This window comes from Temnothorax longispinosus, chromosome 11 (assembly GCF_030848805.1).
Source record: "Temnothorax longispinosus isolate EJ_2023e chromosome 11, Tlon_JGU_v1, whole genome shotgun sequence".
Lineage (NCBI taxonomy): Eukaryota > Metazoa > Arthropoda > Insecta > Hymenoptera > Formicidae > Temnothorax > Temnothorax longispinosus.
In genome coordinates this window covers 6,215,236-6,238,356 of record NC_092368.1, presented here as the reverse complement: position 1 = coordinate 6,238,356, position 23,121 = coordinate 6,215,236, and the positions used below count along the sequence as shown (strand labels likewise).

At 42.9% G+C, this 23,121-nt stretch overlaps 1 protein-coding gene across 7 annotated transcripts in view; it reads right to left on the bottom strand.

Moving 5' to 3' along the window:
• Positions 1 to 23,032, bottom strand: part of Dip2 (disco-interacting protein 2) — a 30,292-nt gene extending 7,260 nt beyond the window's left edge. For 2 of the 7 annotated variants that reach the window (XM_071793347.1, XM_071793349.1), the window contains exons 1-10: positions 13,661 to 16,247; positions 12,345 to 13,267; positions 10,852 to 10,923; positions 8,026 to 8,250; positions 6,153 to 6,320; positions 3,724 to 3,918; positions 2,034 to 2,538; positions 1,584 to 1,920; positions 597 to 1,410; positions 90 to 520 (exon numbers count right to left, since the gene is read on the bottom strand). In XM_071793347.1, coding sequence (XP_071649448.1) covers positions 90 to 520; positions 597 to 1,410; positions 1,584 to 1,920; positions 2,034 to 2,538; positions 3,724 to 3,918; positions 6,153 to 6,320; positions 8,026 to 8,250; positions 10,852 to 10,923; positions 12,345 to 13,267; positions 13,661 to 14,487 — 4,497 coding nt within the window. In that variant the 5' untranslated portion in view covers positions 14,488 to 16,247. Of the gene's footprint in view, positions 1 to 89; positions 521 to 596; positions 1,411 to 1,583; positions 1,921 to 2,033; positions 2,539 to 3,723; positions 3,919 to 6,152; positions 6,321 to 8,025; positions 8,251 to 10,851; positions 10,924 to 12,344; positions 13,268 to 13,660; positions 16,248 to 22,846 lie in introns of those variants that run through there. The other 5 variants (XM_071793350.1, XM_071793354.1, XM_071793351.1 and 2 more) reach the window with 4 other exon arrangements.
• Positions 23,033 to 23,121: the final 89 nt, after the last annotated feature.

Genomic DNA, 23,121 nt, shown 5'->3' with positions numbered 1-23,121 from the left:
ATCGGCTTTCTAACAGATGTACTTTTTTTTCTTTAAGTAAAAGTTTCTTCACCTTTTTTTTTTAAATAACATTTAATTCTAAAACGCACCTCTTCCTCACTGCAATCAGGCCGTTGTTCGGCAACGACGCATATCCTTTCATCCCTAAGAACTCGCACGCTGAAAACGGCGATTCTACCACGATAGATAAATTTCATTGGTTCGACTGCCAAGACAGTGGCGATAATGTCGTCGGCATTGTGTTTCCTGCCAGTCACCGTCATGAGACCGTCCCGCGATCCGCAGACAAACACGAGTCCTCCAGGACCAAGAAAACCCAACAAGCCGGAACGCGTGTATTCTACTTCACCCAAGGCAGCACCGTCGACTTGTAAGGGCGATACCTTGAAGGTATTATTGGTAAGCCCTTGCAGGCCCCAATATTGGCTACCAGTAGCTGCACTGTGTACGCATATTTCACCCACTTCATCCGTCTTACAAATAAATGGCTGTCCTTCCATCTTAATGACGACTACTACACCTGTGAAAAATGCAAAGTTAAATCGTCATTAAAATGCGTTACAGTGCAAAAACAATCAATTTGCAAAAAGACTCACTTCCAGGCATGACTTGTCCGCAATCCTGCAGCGTCAATGACGTAAGGGAATTCTCCTGATCTACTCTGACAACTCCGTAACTCAGGCCGGACATGGAAAGAACTCCACGACCAGTCGCATTCACTCCTGCGCGTCCTGGCCTTCTCACAGAAACTGTGAGTGCCTCGCTCGAGGAAGCGCAAGGACAGACAGCGTCCGGCCTGAGTCCTTTAGACTGGAACACTGAGAGAAACTGATCGCAGGACGAAAGAGACCAAGGATTTGCGCCATCTGCCACGAGTAGTAACCTCAACGATGCCAGAGAGACGTCTTTATGATCCTTAGTTGCTAATAAACCCCAGTGAAGATCTCGTGATTTTACAACCGCGACGCTGGCACGATGTTTCGTGATCATCTGCATCCAACTAGCGGGATTAACCTTCATCAGAGCATAAGGGATGAAAATGACGTGCATGCCGTTTAGCACGCTAGTCAAAGTGCTGTGCCAGAGGCCGACTTCCCGTTTAAAGTCTAGCACGCAGACGGCATTCTCGCCTTCAGTGTAGCCGCAGGCCTGCGTGAGAGCGCGACAGTGGGACATCATAGCCGCCCTGGTAATGGTCACGCCCATCACAGAGCCATCCTTGTCGGTGGTGTATTCAATATACGCGGGGGTGTCATCGGTAAGCCGTGGTGGTGGCAGCCAATCCTTGGGCGTTTTGCCTAGATGCTCGGTAACGAACCAATGCAGTTTTGGCCAGCCCTTAAAAGCTACCACTTCGCCAGCCGCCGTCTTCGGCAGACCCTTCAGGCATGCTTCACTAATCAACGCCACCTGAAGATATCAAGATAAATAAATGTTGCTGATTCCCAAGGTCGAGTAAACGAGTCACGGTTACGTACATTAACACAAATTTGCAAATTGCAAGACTGCACGGCTAATTAAACATGCAAATATAGAAAAGAATGTTGTTTGTCGGATAAGGCAGGAGACCGTGCTCCGCTTACCTGGATTCCACAGCTTCCTAAGAGAAAACCGATCTGTTGAGAACCCGCGTCACGACGAGTCAGAGGTACTTCGATGGGCACTGGCACGATTCCGGCCTGAAGACAGCCATAAAAGGCGCACATAAAGCTGATCGGATCGTTGTTCGGATAAACCAGGGCGATCCTGTCGCCAGGTTTCAGGCAGCAATCCCCGCCGCGACTTAGAGCCTTATTCAGAAGGGTATAGGCAATCTTGTGAGAGCGACTGAGCAGTTTCCCATACGTGAGCGTTACGCAAAGCTTGCCATTAGGATCCAGGACGGTAGCCACAGGTGCTTTGTACGTCGCCGAGCCATACCTAAATGTAACAGATATATTCTTACATGAATCGTTGAATATATGAATCTCCGCTCGCAGTTTTGAATCGTTGGATCTATAGAACGCGGCATCCTTGACTCATCGATAACTCACCTCTGAATGGCGGCCTCGAGAGATCGTGGCAAACCCGATGGCACCGATAACGCCTCGCCTGTCGCCGACGTCATAGAACCGCCTTCGGGTTTGGGAGCATTTGGATCCTTCGGATTCGCCGCGATCTCCAGCTCGATGTCATCGTCCTCGTAAAACTCTGGTAGCGGTCGACGTTTCGGCCGTTTCAACGTGTTTAACAGTTGCTGGATCTTTGCGGAGACCTTCCAGCGACCGGTGGTGCCAGTACTGTTCTGATCTTCGACCACATGTGCATAACGATTGACCCGGTCGGCGCCAGGCCGCCGCGTCGCCGATTGTTGTTGTCCGACCGGAGTACTGCTCGTAACATGAGTAACGTCCGGTGGTTGGATATTGCAATAGGCGTGCGGCGTGTACTCGGCGATGTCGGTGATGTCCGCGCCAGGCGGCCTCCTGGCCGGCGGTCTGGGAGGCGGTGGAGTGTCGCGAGCGGAACCGGTACTGCTGGTGTCCGACAGACCAGTGCCTATCAAGGTCAACAATAACTTATAGCACACAATTATCGGACAGCTTATTTCGTGCGACCATCATGTGTCACACGCGCGCGGGTTTTTTCATGTTTCAGCTCGCGGTTCAACCACTTTTTTCCACTTGGATGCATGGAGGAAAAATAATGCGTATTGATTATTGGCGTGTCGTCCGGCGGAAACAGTCAAGGACGCGTGATGCCAGCATTTAGCGGAGTCACATGGCGCTTGAACTGTACACGACGCGTTTTCTTACATTCTTTTTTTTTCTTTCGACATATGCGGGTGCAGGAAAACAGATGGACAAAATTACATTTGCTGTATTATGCGGCGCACCGATCATCCACATCCACTCCATTCCATTTACTAGAGATGTGTGAACTATTTGAATACTCGAATCTCACTCGATTTTCGATTCGAATTCGAATTTCTATGTTTCCAATCTGACCCATATTATATATATTTTCAATTTTATAAAATTATATTTCCCGTTAATAAGCAAAACAATACGGTCATGTTAATAGGTGAGTACATTCAGTATTACAACCGCTGACTGAGCGGCTAAACGGTCAAAAAGTTTATTTCTAATTTTTGACATGTTCTGTGATTCTATCAAATTGTAAGTAAAAGTTTGAATGTATGTAAAAAAAATAGTAAGCTATGAGTATTGATAATAAAATAAACTATATTCTATTTTATTTTAATTTATATATATGTAATTAGACAATATGTTATTAAATATTACATTAGTATATTTTAATAATTTATCTATGATTTGTCGCCTAATTGTTTACTACGACATTAAATAAAGTATATTTATTAGTTTTATATTAAATATTAAATTTTTTTATCTCAAAAGAATTTATATTACATAGTTAATATTATTTTTCCACATCAAAATATTCTCTTATTATCTACGTGTTAAAATTCAATTTAATAATAGTTATACTATTGATTAAAAATTATTATATTTCAATAATTCAATTCGACATAAAAAAACCTTGATTCGCACATCTCTACCATTTACTAATCTTATGCAACAATTATTTATATAAATAAATCCCGATTTATTTATATTCATTTCATGTAATTCAATCCGTTATAAAAATTGACACACACGCAACAGGAACGTTGCTTCTGTTTTATTATTTCGTCATCATATATGACTGTAATGATAATTTTACCGGTTGGGCCACCCGCGCCCGGACTCTCCTCGGTGACGACACTGTCCTCGTCGCTGCTGGACTCGCCACTGTCGCGTCTCTCCCGATCGGGGCTTCTGGCCATCACGGAGGTTCTCTTGGACGGCATTGGCAAGGATGGCTTCGGTCGTCCCTGCATCGCCGCCAAGGCTTGCTGCACCGCCTCCTGGCGCACCTCTAAACGTAAGAATTGATTACTTAAACGGACAACGAGAACGGATGACACGTGCGGACACTTGATGGTCTTACTTCCGCATCGTCATCCGTTCATCATCTCCCGACACTATTTATACATACGTATTCATGCGTATTGCGCATCGTACATTTTTTGTCTCGTTGACGATTTAACGTAATGCTCTCGAGAGTGTGTGTGTTGTGTGTGTGTATATATATATATATGTATGGAAGGATTTGCGAGATAAGGTGCTTAGGCTCGGGAAGATTGAACAGTTAAATTAAAGTTATTGAGTAGACACCATAGCAGGACGATACTATGCACATGTATTTTTTTTCTAGCGGTACAACACACACGAGATAAATGAATCTTTCGCATGCTGCCACTTGCAAGATGTGTGCAGACTCTATTTGTTCCATCTTAATTCCGTTCCGAGCACCATTTATCGATTGACACAAAGAACTATAATTGATACTATAATTGCCTTTGTCCGCAACGATTAATTTTGATGAAAAGGTCGCGAAAGATATAAAGATCTGTTCGTCATCGAGGCCGGCTCAAATCGCAGATAAAACTAGTCCGAATATTTTTTAAATGGACAACACCGTGTAAACTTTTTTTTGTGAAATGACACATAACACTATTTTTACAGTCAAATACAAATACTAAAAAATCAAACGTTTTACCTTTAATTTGAAGTAAAATAGTTCTTATTTCTCAGTAGAATTGAACTGATCTTCAAGCAACTTGAATTTCTCGCATTTACAGCCTTTTTTGCGCCAAGACTCGCGATTAAAATGGAATTACGTTTCCCGATTGTGATAGATGCGTCCAATGCGGCCGATGCCGCTGCGCGTAAACTGCAATATAATGCAGGTAACGTTCGGTCACTGAGTTGTTCTATATTTCCGGGTGAAGCATACCCATATCGTTATTACGACATCATGCAACACTGGGGGACGCGGCTCGTTACAAGTTGTATTCGCATCATGTACGTCGACGCATACAGGGTGTCCCACACATAATTACTTTCTTAGTGTTTATCGTTAATCATACAATTAAATTCGACAAGAATTTTATCTGGTTAAATTGTGCAAAATTTCAATGTAAATATATAAAAAAAAAACACACAAGTTAAAATTGATATTTACGTTGTTAACAGAGTAAAAAATGTTATTATTTAATAATCACTACCTACACGTTTTTTAATTTTATTTCCACGTGGGCGTGGATGACATTTCTCGTATGTTTTCTTGGGACGCCTTGTATATGTGTACGTCTCTATCGACGCGAGTTCCTGGATTGGCTTATCTTCTACAAGATACAACACTCCGTCGACATCCGACTGGTAACGGTGCACCAGGTGGAAGATTACCTGCACTCTGCGTTAAGATAAATGAACCTTTCTATCAGCGCTTTTGAACGAAGCGAGTTTTTCTCCAGGTCACGCTTAATGACATTTCATTCGGGGAGGGAGCGTAGGAAGTAAATGCGGAGCAAGGCGTCAAGCTTCATGAATTTTATTTAAAGAACTAGAGTAGCTAAAAAAATGAAATCGTACCAAACTGTATAAGATTGATAAATAATGCTCACGTTTACGCAAGTTATTGCACGCAGAGTAACACGCAGACTTTTGGTTGGGTATTATCGGGCATAAAAAGATTGATAAAAGCCTGATGGATCACAGTTTTTCATGCAACATTGTTAACCCTTAAAGATGATCCATATATGGATCTAGAGTCTATTTCAACGCTCATTCATGTTGCGTGCACGTCTTCAAAAATTAATATTTTTGGACAATTTGGACGATTAATATCAATTATTAGCAATTTTTGTAATTCTATTATATTCTTCAGTCTTTTCTATCCCTATTTCACATATATAACTCATATATATATATATATATATATAACTTTTTAAAATTCGGTTTATCAGACCCAGAATTATACGCAATCAAAGTTGTGAGGCCCATATATGGATAGCGTAGTCTCAAGTGGTTGAGACTCGAAGTATAGCCTTTAAGGGTTGAACAAATTCTTACAGATATCGTTTCTTTCGATTCTCTCCATAACATTCATTGCAATTCCACGAAAAGGGATGTGTGTATTTGGTGTAACCGTTCGAACAATTAAAATGATTTTCGAACAGGACGGTGGAAAAGGAGTTGAACTAGCGATTACCCACTGTTGCTACCCGAATGGTCCCCCTGTATATCTAGTGCCAGAGGTGTACTCACCAGAATGGTAACGGCTCTCATTGCGTGTGAGTCTGCGATTACCGCGTCTAGCTGCCGCCGCCGCCGCCGCTGCCGCCGCTGCAGCAGCCGAGTTCGAGTTCCCAATGTTTCCTGTGGAGCCACCAGAACCCGGGGGACTGGCGATTCCTCCGGGCGCTAGTCGGCCGCCTGCATGCAACACAACAACAACAACGGCACATAGACAAAGAAGGGACGCTACGAGAGGTCGGCTCGGCTCGGCTTGGCGAGAGCTGTCGTCGTTCGCCTTCCCTCGGTCTCGTCGCACCCAAATAAACGAGCGCTCGAACTTGGAAACCCTTTGGAGTTAGTGCATTCTCTATATCTACTTCGCTATCGTTAATCGCGCGAGTCAGTCCCAGCGGAAAGCGTTGGAAGAAACAAATCCAACCATTTTTACGTTAACAAGGATCCTTGGGGTCTTCGCGACTCTAGGGAATAGGGTTCCAAGCGGTTAAGCGCCGATCCTCGCCAAAGGCCCAGATTTTCCACGATTTACATGCCGTGGTAGTGCGTTATTTATCCGGATGTGAGGGGGTAATAATCTTGCGGTTTAATTGCGCCATTGACGGTTGGTCATTCCACCATCGGATGCTGCATCTCGTAAATGTGACTCGTATCGATCGTCCGTGGCGCGACGCACAGGAAGGTCGGAGGAGGAGGAGGGCCGGTCTCGGTGGCGTGATTCAGTTGGAATAATCGCCGGGTAATTTCAGAAGAGTCGTACGGATCATCCTGTTATGTGAATTTACCACGCACTACATATCGAACGGCGATATCGAATTCGGTCGCGCGTTTCGCGCAGAAAAAAAAATAAAAAAAGGATTTTTTTTTTCGAAAGTCATAAGAAAGTGTCTGACGATCAACATCGAGAGTCTCTCGGTCTACCGCGAGGTGCCGCGACGATGAAGATCCCTGTCGCGTCGCGAAATGCATGATGTAGGATGTAGATCCGCGGCACGCGATCTCCGCGATCTATGCGAAGGAATCTCTATCGACGAGGATGCGATGGAAAAATGGAAATGTTGCACGCTCGCGGATAACACGACGCAGTCGGCTGAATAGGGAGAATGCCGATGGATGGCAGGCAGGCCGGCTGGCTGGCTGCAATCTTGAGTCACCCGAAGGTGGAACAACCGGTCTCGGCTACCGCCTGGCTATGTCAAATTACAAAGGTATCTAAAGGTGCAAAAGCGTCTCGAGGCAACACACGCGAGAGAAATACAGGGAGTAAAGCAGGCAAGCTACACGGAGGAGAAAGATATATAAGTGCAAGCGGCACGACGGACGAAACTCGTTTTGCTTTTAACAATTTTCCATGGTGCGCAGAGAGAAAAAATGGGGAGTGTAACCATTCCGAGGGGATTCACATCTACTTTTGTAAAAAAAAAAAATTTGGATGCGGAAACGGCACAGATAGAACACAATGAGATTGAGGCGAAAGGAAACGTATCGTCATCTCAGGATTTCTCATCGAGAACAACAATTTCGACGGGGGGGGGGGGGAGGAAACTCGCATCGTTCTTGTAGCTAAAATCGTGTCATTCGTGTCATGTGTGTACACGTGTGTGTGCGTGCATACAAAGAGAAAGTACGAAACGCACAGTGATTAAAGAACACTTTGCAAATTACCGAACTCTACTGTGTTCTAATCTAATCGGAAAGAAAAAAAAATACTCTATGAAACAAATTCTCTATGACTCATCGAAAGGGCAAAAAAGCTAAAAAGCTGAAATTAAAGCAGAATTGCGACACACAATCAATAACGCGTATATATGCGCGCGTTAACGTCCGCTAACTCGCCGCGACTCGGAGATACGCTCGTTCGTGGAGCCTACATAGTGCGTGGCGCTACCTGAGTGATAGCGCTTCTCGTTGTGCGTGACGCGCCGTTGCGTGCGTCGTGCACGTGGCTGCGGTCGACCGCCACCACCATAGCCTCCTTCTCCTCCTCCTCCTCCTCTTTCACCGCCACCGTCACCTCCTCCGCTTCCGTAACCCGTTCTCTCCAGCCCTCTACCAACGACGCCTCCGCCGCCGTCGCTGCCGCCACCACCACCAATACCACCATTTCCAGCCCCTACGATCCACATAAGCGCGTATGCACGGTGTGCTTCGATTCTTAAACACCCGTATTTCTATACTTTCTCATCGTTTTATCTCGCGCGGCTCATTACTTAAAACTGATAATTTTTCATACTGATAATGCACATTTGAAAGAATGGCAAGTATTGCTATCGCGAAAATGATGCGGTTACAAAGATACAAAAGGTGCAACACCAAGTAGTATCAAATGTAATTTTTTTTCAATTTTTTAAATTTTTAGTCTTAAATTTACCATTCCGCACATTATTTCTGTACTTTAAACATGTAAATGGGTTTTCAATTCTGTAAAGCCAATTCGAAGGAAATTGGAACCTGTAAATGTCGGTAATTGCTGTCACTCCATCAGGATCACCTTAAACGACTTTTAGACGGATACGGATACGCAGTCGACTTCCTCTCGCGACGCATCATTTGGCGGTGTGCAATGCTGTCACAATGATTCGCCTTATCTTAAAAATTAATCATATAGAGACTACGTTTCGCCTGAATCGCACGATGGATTTATATGTAAAAGAACTTCCCGTTATTCGACTTGGCCATACCGTGCTAGAAAACTGTCGCTAGTTCGACTCGCGCGTCCACGACAATGGCATATGCACGTAGCATATAACGAGCGGATAACGCGGAAGCGCTTCTTCCGCGTGCAGGTACAGTTAAACTGCAAGCCGATTGCAGCGGTTCTACCGATCGCAGCTGCGGGCGCAAAGGTGCGTCCGTCTAACTATACGGGGTGCCTCCATGGAAATGTACAAGATTTTCAAATACATTGCCTATCATCAATTCCAATTGAAGATTTTACTTTAACGTAGGCAGATTTCCAGAGCAATGAGCAACGATAGCAAAGTTTATATTCAGATTTGTAGATATATTTAAGAGACTTTTAGAAATTTCAAAAAATCGAAAACTCATTTTTTACTTTCCACTAGTTTGATGCTATAAAAATGCTATTTAAAAATACTGTATTTTTCGGTTCGCTACACTCCTATAACACCTTAATCCTATTAGAACACACAGCATGGGTCTCCCAGACGAAACTTCGCTTACTCGGAATTCTCTATTTTCAATATTTAGTTTTAACTTCATAACTGATAAAATAAAACTCTTTTTAATACTAAAACCTATTCAGGTATATTCCCAATCTCAGAGCTTAAAAATAAAAAAAATAAAAAAAACGAGTCCAAAAATATTAATCTAAACCAGAATTACAGCCAGCCTATCAAAGTTACATAGGTCTTCGAAGCCCATGTGGGTTTTCGGGATGCTCTGCAAGCTGTGTGTTCTAGGATTAATGAGATATCTTTTCTCTGTTGTAGATCTTCAACTTCTACAATTAATTTAATCTTTTTCATTCTTTTATTCGATGAAAAGAACATCTTTCATTTAGACAAAAAACTATTGATTCATTCTTATCACGAAAGTTCTTCTAACAAATGATCAAGAATGAAAACAACTTAAGCTAGCAGAAATATTTCATCGCAATTGTGCTAAACGGTTAAAAATGAGAAATATCTAACCGTGAAAGGGTTAAATCGACAGGCAGCGGGGCGCATCAACGAGAGATGCGTCCGCGGAATGCAGCCTGCACGAACCAGCAAATGACGCGTGGTAACGTCCGGACAATTCCGTGTCCGGTAACTCTCGCGACGATAAGACCAAGTCTCGCTGCAGCCGCGACAGTTGCGGTACCGGTTGGCGAACTCGGAAACGATTCGCGTTACACTTTGCGTTCCGCGATGCGGAAACGCGTCGATCAACGCGCCGTAATTCGTTCTCGTATGGATTTTCGTAGAGCACGAAATAATCCCATTTGAAGCGGCGAATGTAAAATAAACAGAGGTAAAATCGCACGCGCGCGCGCGGAATCGCGCATCCTTCCTGTTACATCGCAATTTTCTCTCGATTTTCTCCCGACCTGCCTGCGTTCCGCGTTTCGCGTGGCGCAAGACCGGCAGCGGTAGTGCGTTGCAGGTTGCAAGGTGCCGAGTGTTGAAGTGACGCGTGCCGCCGCGAGGATTGCGTCTCCGTCCCCTTCCTTTTATACAGAGAATTGCATTTGCCATTGTGCGCACAATGAGGCGCGTGTCTCCTGAGAATCGGAACGCGATTGATATTGCGAGCTTGTTGCGTCCCGATGGCACAACATTGCACACACACACACCAAGATGCGACGAGAGATAAGACTCGAGAATTAGAAACTGCCGGTTGGTTTTCCGTTTGAAAAAGCATCACCTATAACTGTAGAACGAATAAATTTACTTTTTTTTTTCGTATAGACTAAATACTATGAGATATAATTTAGTGCAAGCTTTACCGAGAAAATTAAAAAAGAAGTCTCATTTCTGTCGAAATGTTGAGTCTTTTCTAAAAATGTTTGATACCGTATGATCGACGTACGGACTCTATGCGGGATCGATCGATCGAATATGCGACTAAACATGTGGGGCGATAATATTTTCACATCGCTGACTTTTCGTCCGTTCCGTATCGCACATCGCGAATATAACGCGCGATGATATCTCCCGCTGCCTCTACTTGCGGGAGTCTTAATGAATTTCTAGAAAAGCGAAACACTCACCTATCTGCTTCGAGGCGTATTGCTGAAGTAGACGGGTCCGTTTCTTTTCATAACCCTTCTGCGTAATATCTCCTGCAACAGCGGAAAACGGCTTAATTAATCATGCAATCCAGGAAATAATTTAAACAGTTTAATACTACGTCTCGCGAGATCGTCTCTTAATATCTCGAGTATAAGTGTCAAAATCGTTGTTACATTTTATAACATATTACATTAAACTTGGCGAATTGCTCTCGAGAAACACATGTTCTCTTCTGTCTCCGTTATTATATCCGTAATATTCACGGTACAATAACGAAACATTTAAATAAAGATATTTAATGGTATTTAATGGTATCTATAATACTTAAACTAAGATGAAGATACAAATAAAACTAGAGAAGATAGGATAATAAATAAAACAGTACAGATATATGTTCATAAAGATCTGTTGAAGATCGCTGAAAATAAGTCGCGGAGATCGGACGTACGTTTTCAGGATTGAATTTTAGATCGATGCACGCTCGGCTGCCGGCGGCCGGTGCTGATGCAGCTCGCCCATGTGCCGAGTACGATGTAAAACTGGTTAGCGTACTCGCCTTTCGTCACGCCTCGTAACTCGAGAAAACGCCGAAGAATCGATCCTAACGGCCGAGACATGATTTTTCTACGTTCGCGAAACGAAACCGGGCCATCGCGATTATGCTAATCAGCGCATTCGAGTGATTCTTGATATCGTCGATGCGACAAACTTGTTCGTATTCGTCGTCTCTATGTGACAATTTCTCGGAAAAAGCGGCATGATGTACGAGTCTGCCCACGGGAAAAATCACACACTCGCTTGTACTTTAGATATATATTTTATACTTGAATTTTATGGATGTTTATATATTCAGATAATGAAGGTGGATAAACCTGTATCAAACATGTAACAAAGTGTACAATTAAACAATTTATTTCCAATACATTTCTTTACATTAAGACTCGAATGTTAAAGAAATACGCAAGAAATAAGCAAGGAATTTCCACGCGTTATAAGTAATTCAGCCTTCGAAGCAGCGAAAACCGTGCAGTAAGAACTACGTTGAGTCGTGATCGCGATACGCGTGCAGGCTCGCGTTCGAGCAAGAAGCTCATCGAAACCGATCGCGGGAAAATATGTTGCGCAATTAATGCCGTCGGACGCCGATGGAGGTAACGGTCGGGCAAAGGATAAATAGATTCAACACGGTCGTAATCGCTGCGATTCAATTGCGTCGCCTGTTATTCAATAAGTATCAAATATAACCAAGATTATACGTAGATTATTAAGCGGCATGACAAGTTTATGCGCGTTTTTCCAATAATACATTACTATTCTTTTCCTTAGACTTCTATAAGTGTAATCTATTTGTACTAAAGAGTTGTTATTCCCTTAGAATTGTTATTCCATTAAAAAGAAATTAATTTTGCTATTATTTCTGCTACTATCGCTCTTTCCTGAACGACCTATAGAATTATAATTCAGATCTTACTAGGACGTTTCCTCAAGGATGAGCATTTGCGCACGAGGAATACCGGTTGACCGGACGCTCTTCTCAACTGCGATTTTCGGCGCAAGGGTCTCCTCCTAAGTCCCGATTTTTGCCTCTTTAAATACTGCCGTTGCTGCGGAAAATTTTTCCTGCGCTCGTTGAAGCCATCAGCGTCATCGTCCTCACTGTCGGTCGACGAGAGATATCTGTAGCCCGTGTTAGAGCTCTCGTTTTTCGACCTTTCTTTGATAACGTCCTTGGCTAGAAAGGTGAGAAACTGACTACTGGCAAAATAATTTCCAGAAATGACGGTTCTCGTCGGCGCCGCAGTTGATATCATCGTCGTTGCCGTTGTCGCTGTCGTCGTCGTTGTCGCCGAAAGTTTCCAAGTGGTCCCGCGCACCAGAAGACCGTTGGTTCTTAGCTCCTCGGAGAACAGCTTATCCTCGTTAAAATCGCTAATTTTTGGCGCCGGACAAGCCGACGATGAGGACGACGTCGCCGAGAAAGAGCCCAAGGACGATGAAACGATCGAGTTCAAGGCGTCATCTTCTCGACGCTCATTGAAATCACCTGACAGCAACAGCTTCTGATCGTCAAACTGATCGTCTGACACATTCGACGACCAGTCGTTAATCCTTTCCAGGATTGGACCCTCGTCATCGGGGAAGTATCTGATCTCCCGCCAAACTCGTCGTTGACGTCTCGAGCGACGTCTCTCGGGCGGGACGAACCATACCGGACTGCTGGTGCGAGCTGGAGGTTGCTGACTCTTCTTGCTAGCGCGTTGAGAAGTCCTCTTACCACTTCGGCGACGAGAGTTGGAATGTCTAGACGCGCTCGTTCGTTTGAAGTAGCCCTCAGTGCTCACGCTTGGCGATGGCTTTGGTGTCTTCCGACGAAAGAGACCGTTTCGCGTCACCCTGAAGCCAAGCAGTGTCGATTGCAATCGAATGCTCCTTGAACAGCGCAATATTCGACTCAATCGATCAGTGAAAATATACGAGCGATATGAAGATATTTATTTTGCCACAAACACGTTCAACCAAAAAAAATTTCATTAATGTAATTATATTGATTATAATTTCTTTTTATCCTCTTTCATAAATTCAGATCAAATACAGATTATATTCGCACTTTCTTTAGCTGTATAAAACAACAGATAATCAAAATTCCTCAAGTTTTGAATATTGTAATATTATTTAAAGACTACCAAACAAAAACCAAAGATTTTAGCAGAAACAAATGGCTCAAGGAAAGACATTCTATCATTTCCTCATTTTCACTGATCGATCCTTAACGGACAAGCTAGTCACCCCGGTCTGAAATCAGCGAATCTAGCGATCCTAAGAGAGAAGCCAAAAGACGACGACGACGAGGTCTCCTTGCTGACGGGCTTCTCTGGCGCCGAAACCGTTCTCGCGACAGTCGGCTGCGGTTTCTTCTCCTTTAGAGCGCTGTCGAGAGAATGATGAACTGAAGAATTCGAAACAGAAGAATACGAAGGAGCCGATGATATTGGAACCGAGGCCGGAACCGGTACCGCATCCCTCCATATCCTACCGAGACTAATGCTGACACTGAGTGATCCTTCTGCAGAGGACTCTTGGGTCCAAAGAGTGTCGTGCGAATTCGTCGTCTCGTCTCGACTTAGCTCCGCAACGATTCCGAAGGATTTAGATTTGGGTGTCAAAATAGGCGAGGCATCGAGCTCGAGAATTTTCAGATCCTCGGCAACCGAATCCGTGTCGGTATGCTTGGCAAGTTTTGTGGCTTTGGTTTTAGGATGCTGAAGGGACTCGAGATGATCTTCGTGAAGCTTCTCGCGGGAAGAGGAACTGACTCCTTGAAGCCACTCGTCGTAGGTAATGGAATCGCGATTGAGGGAATGCTCTTGATCCTTTTTTAATTCTTGCTCCTTGATTTGTTGTGAAACAATTTTATCATTCGTCGTTGGTTGCGGAGGAGAATTCACGACAGGCTCCAGATTCTTCTGGAGACGATTCCGCCGTTTACCCCGGTCCAGATAACTCTTCCTAATAGAAATCCTCTTGAAGGACTCGCTGCGCTTGAAGGAGGGCTCGTTGCGGTCCTTCTTGCGGCTCACGAGCCTTCTCAGGTTCTCGAAGGTGAGGGGCCTCATGAGGCAGCGCGACCAACCTCGACTCGCGGAAGTAGAATCGCTGCAGATTTATACTATCTCTAAGTGGTATCGAATACACATTTGTGTGGCAAAGATTAATGAATGCATTCGCGGATCACAAAGGTTTATATAAGAGGTATAAAGAAGTTATAAGTGTAAAAGTATCCTGCGTCTACGATCGAGAATTTACGGAGAAGTTTGCAAAGTCAATAAGAATCTCGGTAATCCTGGTTTTGCGAAAGAGATCATTTTGTGGAAACAAAAGTGAATTTATGGATTCCTTTCTCCTCCTTCGTTGCTTCCTTTCTCTGCTTCTTCTTCTCAGTCCCTTTACTCTTTGTTTCTCTTTTTTTCTTGCCCTCCTTGCCCTTTCGCTATCCGTATCCTCCTCTTCGCTCTTCCTCTCCCTTTCTCTCTTTCGTCCCTCTTTCTCCGTTGCGCTAAGGTCCGCTAAGGTGCAACGCCGAGGTCTTCCAGTCGTGGATGATCAGCGTGGCTTTCCTTTTTCGACGCCGTGCTGCTGCGCCGCCACCACCGCCGCTCCTTCTCCCTCTTCCTCATTGCCCTCCTCTTCCCTTTTCTTCCGTGCCCTCGGTTCGAACGGAATGATCATTCTATACGAAAAGATTCAGCGCGAATTGCACGAGCGTCTTTGAAGTCAATGCACTCGGTATCGAGAAAGTGATTTATTCTCACAGACAAATAAGACTTGTCCGACAATCACTATTTTTGCTTATTATAATTATTGTGTTGGATTTAAATAATTCTCTCGAGCTGATGCTAACTCCAGATTGTTAAGGCGACATTCGATATTTTTTGCAATTGACATATCTATCTATACTCGCGTCCCACTCATAACATCGATGTTATCATCGATGATCATTTATCGGCAAACTACTTAAACATTTTTCCTCTTAGATCACACTATTACTTCGTCGTTAATCGATTCTTATCTCATCAACTGGTTTCCTTCGAATATCTCGCTCACTGATTTAACTGCCACGAAAGCACCTTGAAACTTCGTCAGATACTTTCTCCGCCCTCGGACGATTACGGCGTTTGTCTCTCACCTCTTTCCTCTCCTCCTCTGCCGTTCTCCACGCGATCTCTCGATAATCTGAGTGCGATTCTCTACATGGAATCCATGTTTTGTGTAAGGAAGCTTTTATTAAATTTAATTTTATTTTCTGCTTAGTCAGGAAAAGATATATTAAAAGAGTCACGTCCAATAGACGAATTAAATTTATATTTGGCAATACGTATTAGGAAAATACACTGTTTTTCACTGCTTAAATATGTGTGATTCGTTGTTTACACACTAAAGATACACTTAACACCACAAGATTCCCGTAAAATTCTGACAAATATTTACTGAAATGGTTAACACTTGCCGGGAATGGAACATTCCGTTCAGACACTCATAAATCTCTGGCGGTCGTTTACAATCACTATCCTTACCCCGCCGTGGACCAACTCGCGGACACATACACCTCTCTACTCGCTTTCAATCGGCAAGCGAAAACCTCTTACTCGTGCCGCAAGCACGCGAAATAATTTACTCGCGCGTAAACCAACTTGACGCGTTGCATCCACGCGATCGCTTCGCCGAAATGAAATTCTTTCTTCAAAAGAATCTCGGAAAGAACTCAAGCACAAACCGAGCACGCTTCGGAATCGCGTGGCGGCTCGACGCGCGTCCGCGCGTTCGAATTCGCGCGGCGTCCGCTTCGTCTCGCCGTCGAGGCGCGTACTCCAAGTCGCGTCGAATCACTGGCATTTCGCGCACTCTCCACGACTCACGGCGATTCTCTTGCACGCGGGGAGAGCTTAGAGAGAAGGAGACAGGGAAGAGAGAGAAAAAGAGAGAGAGAGAGAGATAGAAACCCTACGGGTGGGAAGCCGGCTCGCGCGTGTAAAAGTCGCTAGACGGAAGAGTAGGTGAGAGGATTGAGCGAGCGCGAGGTACGAGCGAACGAAGAAGAGGTGAGAGGGAGGGAGAGAGAGAAGCGTATGGGAGTGGTGGTGGCATGCCGTCCGTCCACTCTCGCCTGCCTTCTTCGCTCGCAGCATCCCACTCTCCCTCGCCCCATCTCACTCGGCACCCTTCGCCGCACTGACGCGACTTCTCGCTCTCGCTTGCGCGCTGCCCGAGAGCACCACCGGCACTCGGAGATCTCGACTCCGCCGCCTCTCCCTCTTCCCTGCCTCCTTCCACGAGAGATTCTTAAGGTGGGATTACGAGGGTCGACCGGAGTTTCGGCCCCTCGCGGAATTGTTACAGTCCGTGGTGTTAAAAGCCGCACGATATAGCGCGCGAAAATATTGATAAATAATTATCGATAAATTGCAATTTTTTTCTCTTATTTCATTCGCGAGCTATCGATCCCACGAATCTTCGCTTCCGTCTCATTTTCACAGACCTGGTTACGTACAAAGAAACTTGCGCATTTCGTGCCGGCTGTAACCACCTGACGGGTTTCGCAGATCCTGATCACGAAGAATGCATCTGGAGTCATTTCGTGCGAATTAGCATTAGCTAAAGCGTTGTTTAGCAGTAAATACTTTCTTTTTATGAATACTCACAAGTGCAAACGTATGATAAAATCGAGAACGAAGAGGATTGCGATGAAAATGATAATCCCATCGCGGATGATGTGGAAGAAATTTCGGTCTGTGACGTTTCGATCAGTACTACTGCTCTTCAATTCTTGAGTACCAACGTACGCCGGCAATGGTGGCTCTTTTTACGAATAAGATTCGAGACACGCCTACGCTCAATCGTCTTGTGAAGTCAAATGCTTCGGCTTCGCTTGCGATTACGAACGAGTGGGCGGTACGGAATGGTTGCACGGTCATACTTTTCAAACTTTCTCGTCTTATCTATCCTCCAGAACCGTAGATTCCACATTTTACAATAACATCTATGTATTACGGAAAGAGTGTGATCAATTATATATTTTATAAATAATAAGTTAATCGAGCAGTAATATTGTGATTAAAGCCGTCATTAAAATTGAGATCGCAAGTATAAAACGTTCTGTACACAGAAAAAATGTCAAATTAAATTTAATAACTTATACTCGTGTATACGCAACAATCTATAATTTTCTTACATTTTGTGAGATAAAAAATTGTTAATCCCAAGAAATATTTAGTCCGATACGTTCAACTAAACATTTTAGTTAGTTAACTAAATATTAGTTGTTTCAACAATTTATTTAGTTTCTTTAATCAAGAATTAATTAATTCAACTAATATTTAGTTAACTAACTAAAATGTTTAGTTGAACGTATTGGATTAAATATTTCTTGGGATTAACAAATTTTTTTTCTCAGTGTATAGGTATACATATAAGAACTTTAACTTTTCATTTCAACTTTTTTTTCTTGGTTGAACTACTTTTAAAACTTCGTTTAACCATATAAATGACTTCATTCTTCATTTCAAGCAAGTTTTCTTCGTTTAATGCAATATAATCTCATTTCAAGATTATGTTGCGTATATACGAGTATCTATACATATAAGTGTTGATTTAACACTTATTTTTTTCTGTGTACACTGTTAAATTCGTAGTGTCAAATTATACTTAATTTGACTCATTTTTAACTATTCCTATAAGTCGCCAGTGCTCCTACTCAATATGTCGTTAATTTAACTAAATGTTAATTTAACTAAACTAATGGCGTTAAAATAATACTGTTTTGTGTTAAAATAATAAATTTCGACACACACGGTAGTTAAAAATAATAAAATGTTCCGATAAAAAATTATACAATAATGCGTGTGCTGCAGCTCTAATTTTTATTTATTGATGTAATTTGTTTAATTTATTGCACACTGAGAATGGCCTAATGTCAGGCCGAAACATTTAAGTTGTCAATTTGACCTAATTAAATATTACGACACTAACATCTTGTTATGGCTCTGTGCCCTTTTCATTTATTTAATAAAAAAAATGTTATTCAACCTAAAGTATTGGTTTACATTTCATCCATTAATATTTAACAGTGTATAATTAAACGGTCAACATTTGCACATTGATTAAGAAAGACCTGAGTATCATTCGAAGCTAATTGACCGTCATTTACTTTGAATCAATGCTCTATGTGTGAATGCTATAAACATTGAAGACTATGCTATACTTTGAATCGTTTGATTGACATTGCACGAAGATATCTGCGCTCACCAACTTGTATATCTTCGCTAAACTTCGCTTACATAAAGAGTTTTACGAGATGCTTCTCTATCGATATATGATACGTGTCTCTCTCGACAATCAGAATTCTAAGCACCACGAATCCTCCGTGGAGGGTCATAATTTCACGTACCGAGGACATTTGATATCACCTATTCTAGGTGGCACAGCGTGGATCATTAAACCATATATAGGTATATTGTCAGAATGGTGCGGAGGAGGGACACTATAATAGCCGATAAGCGCCGAGGAGTGTCTACGGGGCACACTGGCTCTCAAGGCGACTCGAGGACGTTTACCCACGAAACCGGCGACCTTGATCTTACAAAGATTGTTGTTCTCCACGAAGAGGCGTCCGGTGTGATGCTGCTGCTGCTGCACCTGCGTCGCGTGCGACAAAGTTGCGGCTAATCAACCCTGTTCTCCTTCCATTCCTATACTGTCCACCGGGGTAGCAAAACGTTCGGCAAAAAATATCGCAAAGATTAATCGAGTGTTCATTACGATTTCGTTCCGTCGCACATTCCAGAGTCTCGTGCTGATTTTCGGAGTAAAACTGACGCTTTAAACAGTATCAAGGCAGAAAAAAAACGAGAGATAAGTTTTATATACGTTGATATATTTGCACACTACCGTGAGGTCACGAATGTGAAGTGGCGGTAGAGCAAGAGAAGTGGTGAAGAATAGAGAAGAAGGAACAATAAAAAAATGCCAGAGCTCGATCGTAAAAGAATTATAAGATACGCTTTCTATCGGTTTCAATAGATGTGTTTGTACAAAATTAACGATAATCTTTGGGATTAAGCAACATTGCGATGCGCAAGATCGCCGAGATGAATACGCGTCGTTTCTAATTGGTCTAATAACACGGCAATTATGAGATTGTGAGTTAAGATCGCTTTCTATTATTTTACTAGGTGAACCGTGCGCTCGTGTTTCTGCTTCGAGAACCAGTGACTTAATAACACGTCGCAGCGATAAATCCAGTTAAAGAAATATATCACGACAGAAACGACGCTTGTTAAACCGCTCCGCTTGACCTAATTCATCGGTATTCGTCGGAGAACCCGAAAAAGGACATTTATTTTCAGAAATACATTTCAATAATAGAGAAAAATATTCGTCAAAATATAGAGAGAATAATACAATCATTTGTTTTGGAAAGAATACGAGCAAAGATCTAATCTCATTACTTAATTTTAAAATAAATATGTTACGTCACGTTTATTCTAAATTAAACTGCGACATTTAATGCAGAAGTGTTTAATGTCGTTTTTAATGCTATTTATAAAATAATAAATCGAATTATCTGCAAGAGTGTCCGCCTTTCGCTTTCACGCTTGTTTTATCAAGAATGCAAGGCGTGCATTCTTATGTTTCGTTTCATTGTATATTATTTGTGGGTTATATACTTTCGAAACGAATTAGTCATTTTCTTGGAATAGAGAATATAAAGACCCGGATTCCACGATACTTTTTATACGCGCCACGAGTACTTATACTTATTCATCAATAAAAAGCTGCGATCTCGAAAACTAACAAGTTACAATTATTTTTCCTTTATTATTATTACGTCTGAGACATTGTGTAATTGGTACGTGTCTTTTTTTGTTAAAAGAGCAGTCTCATTGATAGATAAATATACAAACACATAACATATTGCAGAATAAGAAGCACGCGCAAAATGCTATAATGAAGAGCATAGCGAAGTTGAGTCTGGTAACGCGCACGATGGAGTCGTTTCTTCTTTATTAATGCAGATGCACGACGCCACGCTGATGTAGACTTTTAAGTCTTATTTACAGCTGGACAACGTAAGCCGCTTACGTTACACCCGTGACACGTGCTAGCTTGGTCAAGCAGTTGCGCATTTATTCAACCGTATACCTGTGATTTATGTATAGATAAAGCCCGATTCTCACTATTGGTCAAGTCACAGTCCGGTCAAAAATTGTTGCCATTAAATTCAATGCTTTTTCGAGTTTTCATTCACACTGCCGACCGACGATCGACCGTGACCGGCAGTGTGAATGCAAACTCGAAAAAGCATTGAATTTAATGACAACGATTTTTTTACTGGACCGTGATCGGACCGTGACCGGACCGTGACTTGACCGATAGTGAAAATCGGGCTTAATCTATAAATATACTATATGATGAAAATAACCATAATTGAAAGATCTATGCATATAAGGTTATATTTACTAATATTATTGTAATAATAATTATAAAAATAAGAATTCCAACCATAATTATATATTGCTATAAATTATAGTCGCCAAATACCACTTTTCTCTCATTGTGTCAGTGAAGAAGAAAAGAACATTCTTGATTTGAAAATATCTTTAGTTTCAACGTGGAAATCTTGAAATGAGATTATATTGTGTATTAAACGAAGAAACTTGCTTGAAAAAAGTCATTTTACATAGTGAAACTAAAAAAAAGTTGAAATAAAAAGTTAAAATTCTTATAAGAAAATTATAGATTGTTGCGTATATACGAAACAAAACAATGAGCACGTTAACTTGAGTATACAAGTTTCAATTTGTCACTTTTTTTTCTATGCGAATAAAACGTCGAATCTCTCGACTCGGGCGTTTAATATTTTTCTAACCGTTACAAGTTTCTATAAAGAGAGGGTGAGAAAAGAGAGTATAAGTATGTCTAATTAGTTAATTGCCAAACTGGCGCTCTGCTAATAATCCCAAGTTCCTACAGATCTAATCTAATTAATTTGCGCATAATTGATATACATAATGAGACCTACAAGACTACAGGACACCCGACATTTTCTTACTAATACACGACTGGCTCCTCCAATTATTCGTTACGTCATCAAATTGACGTAATCTGCAAACAACAAAATTTTCCGAGGGACACCTGCCATTTAGAGGGGGACGCGACGGAGGAAGAAACCGGTCGCTTCCTCCTTACAACAGTTCTAACTACGAATGCAAATAGCCGCATTCTCGAGAGTGAGTTACAGCTCGCTTACTTACGGGAAGAAAAGCCTCGGACACCTGCAACATTGGGGCCGCGGTGTAATTTTGTAACGCAATGTGGGGACCAACGCAATTATTTTGCGACATGACGCGACGGAACGTTCATACGCAGACAGCACCATGTCCGAAATCAAGACATAAGACGTCTTAAAGATGTTCTAAAGATGTCTTTAAGACGTCTTATATCCCCGATTTTAGACGTGCTGTCTGGGTATCGATGCGAGTTAAAATTGTCAAATGAAGAAATCGTACATAGACATATGACATTTATCGAACAAAAATGCAAAAATACTTATTCGCGATCGAAGAATCCGCACGAGTCCGAGAAATTGCCTTTAATTCCTTTGGAATGAAAATTTTATCGAGCGTTAAATAGTAGCGGACAAAAATTTTGCTCCGTCATCCGACTTCATATCCTTCGTATCCAAAAATGAATCGTTCGATAATCTTGATCGGCACCGCTTTAATTTGGAAGAGCCAAGCCAAGTGATAATACGTAACGTTGTCGATGCGTGCTGCGAGACAATGCCCGCGAATAAAGTGAGCGACTAAAATCAGAGTGCCGAACGTGCATGACGAAGGGTAAAGGGATTTCTCTGTTAATTGAGAGGGATGGACGGCCATTGTGATTTTTAGAAGTGGGAAAACGTGGAACGTAAATGAGAGTACTCCGTTTCGCGTAACAGATTATACTACTCATCGGCGCACTGTTTGTCACAATAGACAAACTTTAAAATTTTACTCCCTTAGCCCCTCACCTCTCATTTTCGGCGGCCTGTTCTCGGCATTAGTTATTTAACAAATTTAAATAATACTTGTCTATTATTCGATTTAAGAAATCGACATCGCGAATTGCGGAGTATACCTGGAAAAAAAACAGCAAGGGTTTCGGACTCCTTGCAGAGGGAACGGAGACGGCAACGGCCGTAAGGTGTTATCGATTTTATCAACAAACGGGGGCTTCTAGGGGATTCTATCTCGGTGTAGCACGGGGTGAGTCAGAAAGAGCGAGAGAGAGACACGAAAAGAGCGAACGCGACAGCGAGAGAGAGAGAGAAAGAGAAAGAGAGAGACCGAGACGGGGAGAACGAAGTTCGCCGCGAGGGGCGGCGGACGATCGGCACTGCGTTCGACGAAGTCGAAAGAAAAAACGGTCACCCACCTTCAGACAGCTCGAGGTCTAACTCGGCGAGTTTCTCCCGCACGTCCTCCGGCAGCTTGCCGATGTCGATGTTGTACTCGGCCATCGCTAGGCCATCCGCGCTGCGCCGTGATCGCGAATCCACCAGCGGTGCATACCACGACCCGTCACCACCGTTCGGCCATCTTGCCTGCCACTGAAGTGCGCCGTCGCGCCACCGGCGGCGCCACCGAACGCGCGTGCCTGCACTGCAACCCGCGCCCGCGCGGCGCGTCCCAACCCCCAACAGGTGATCC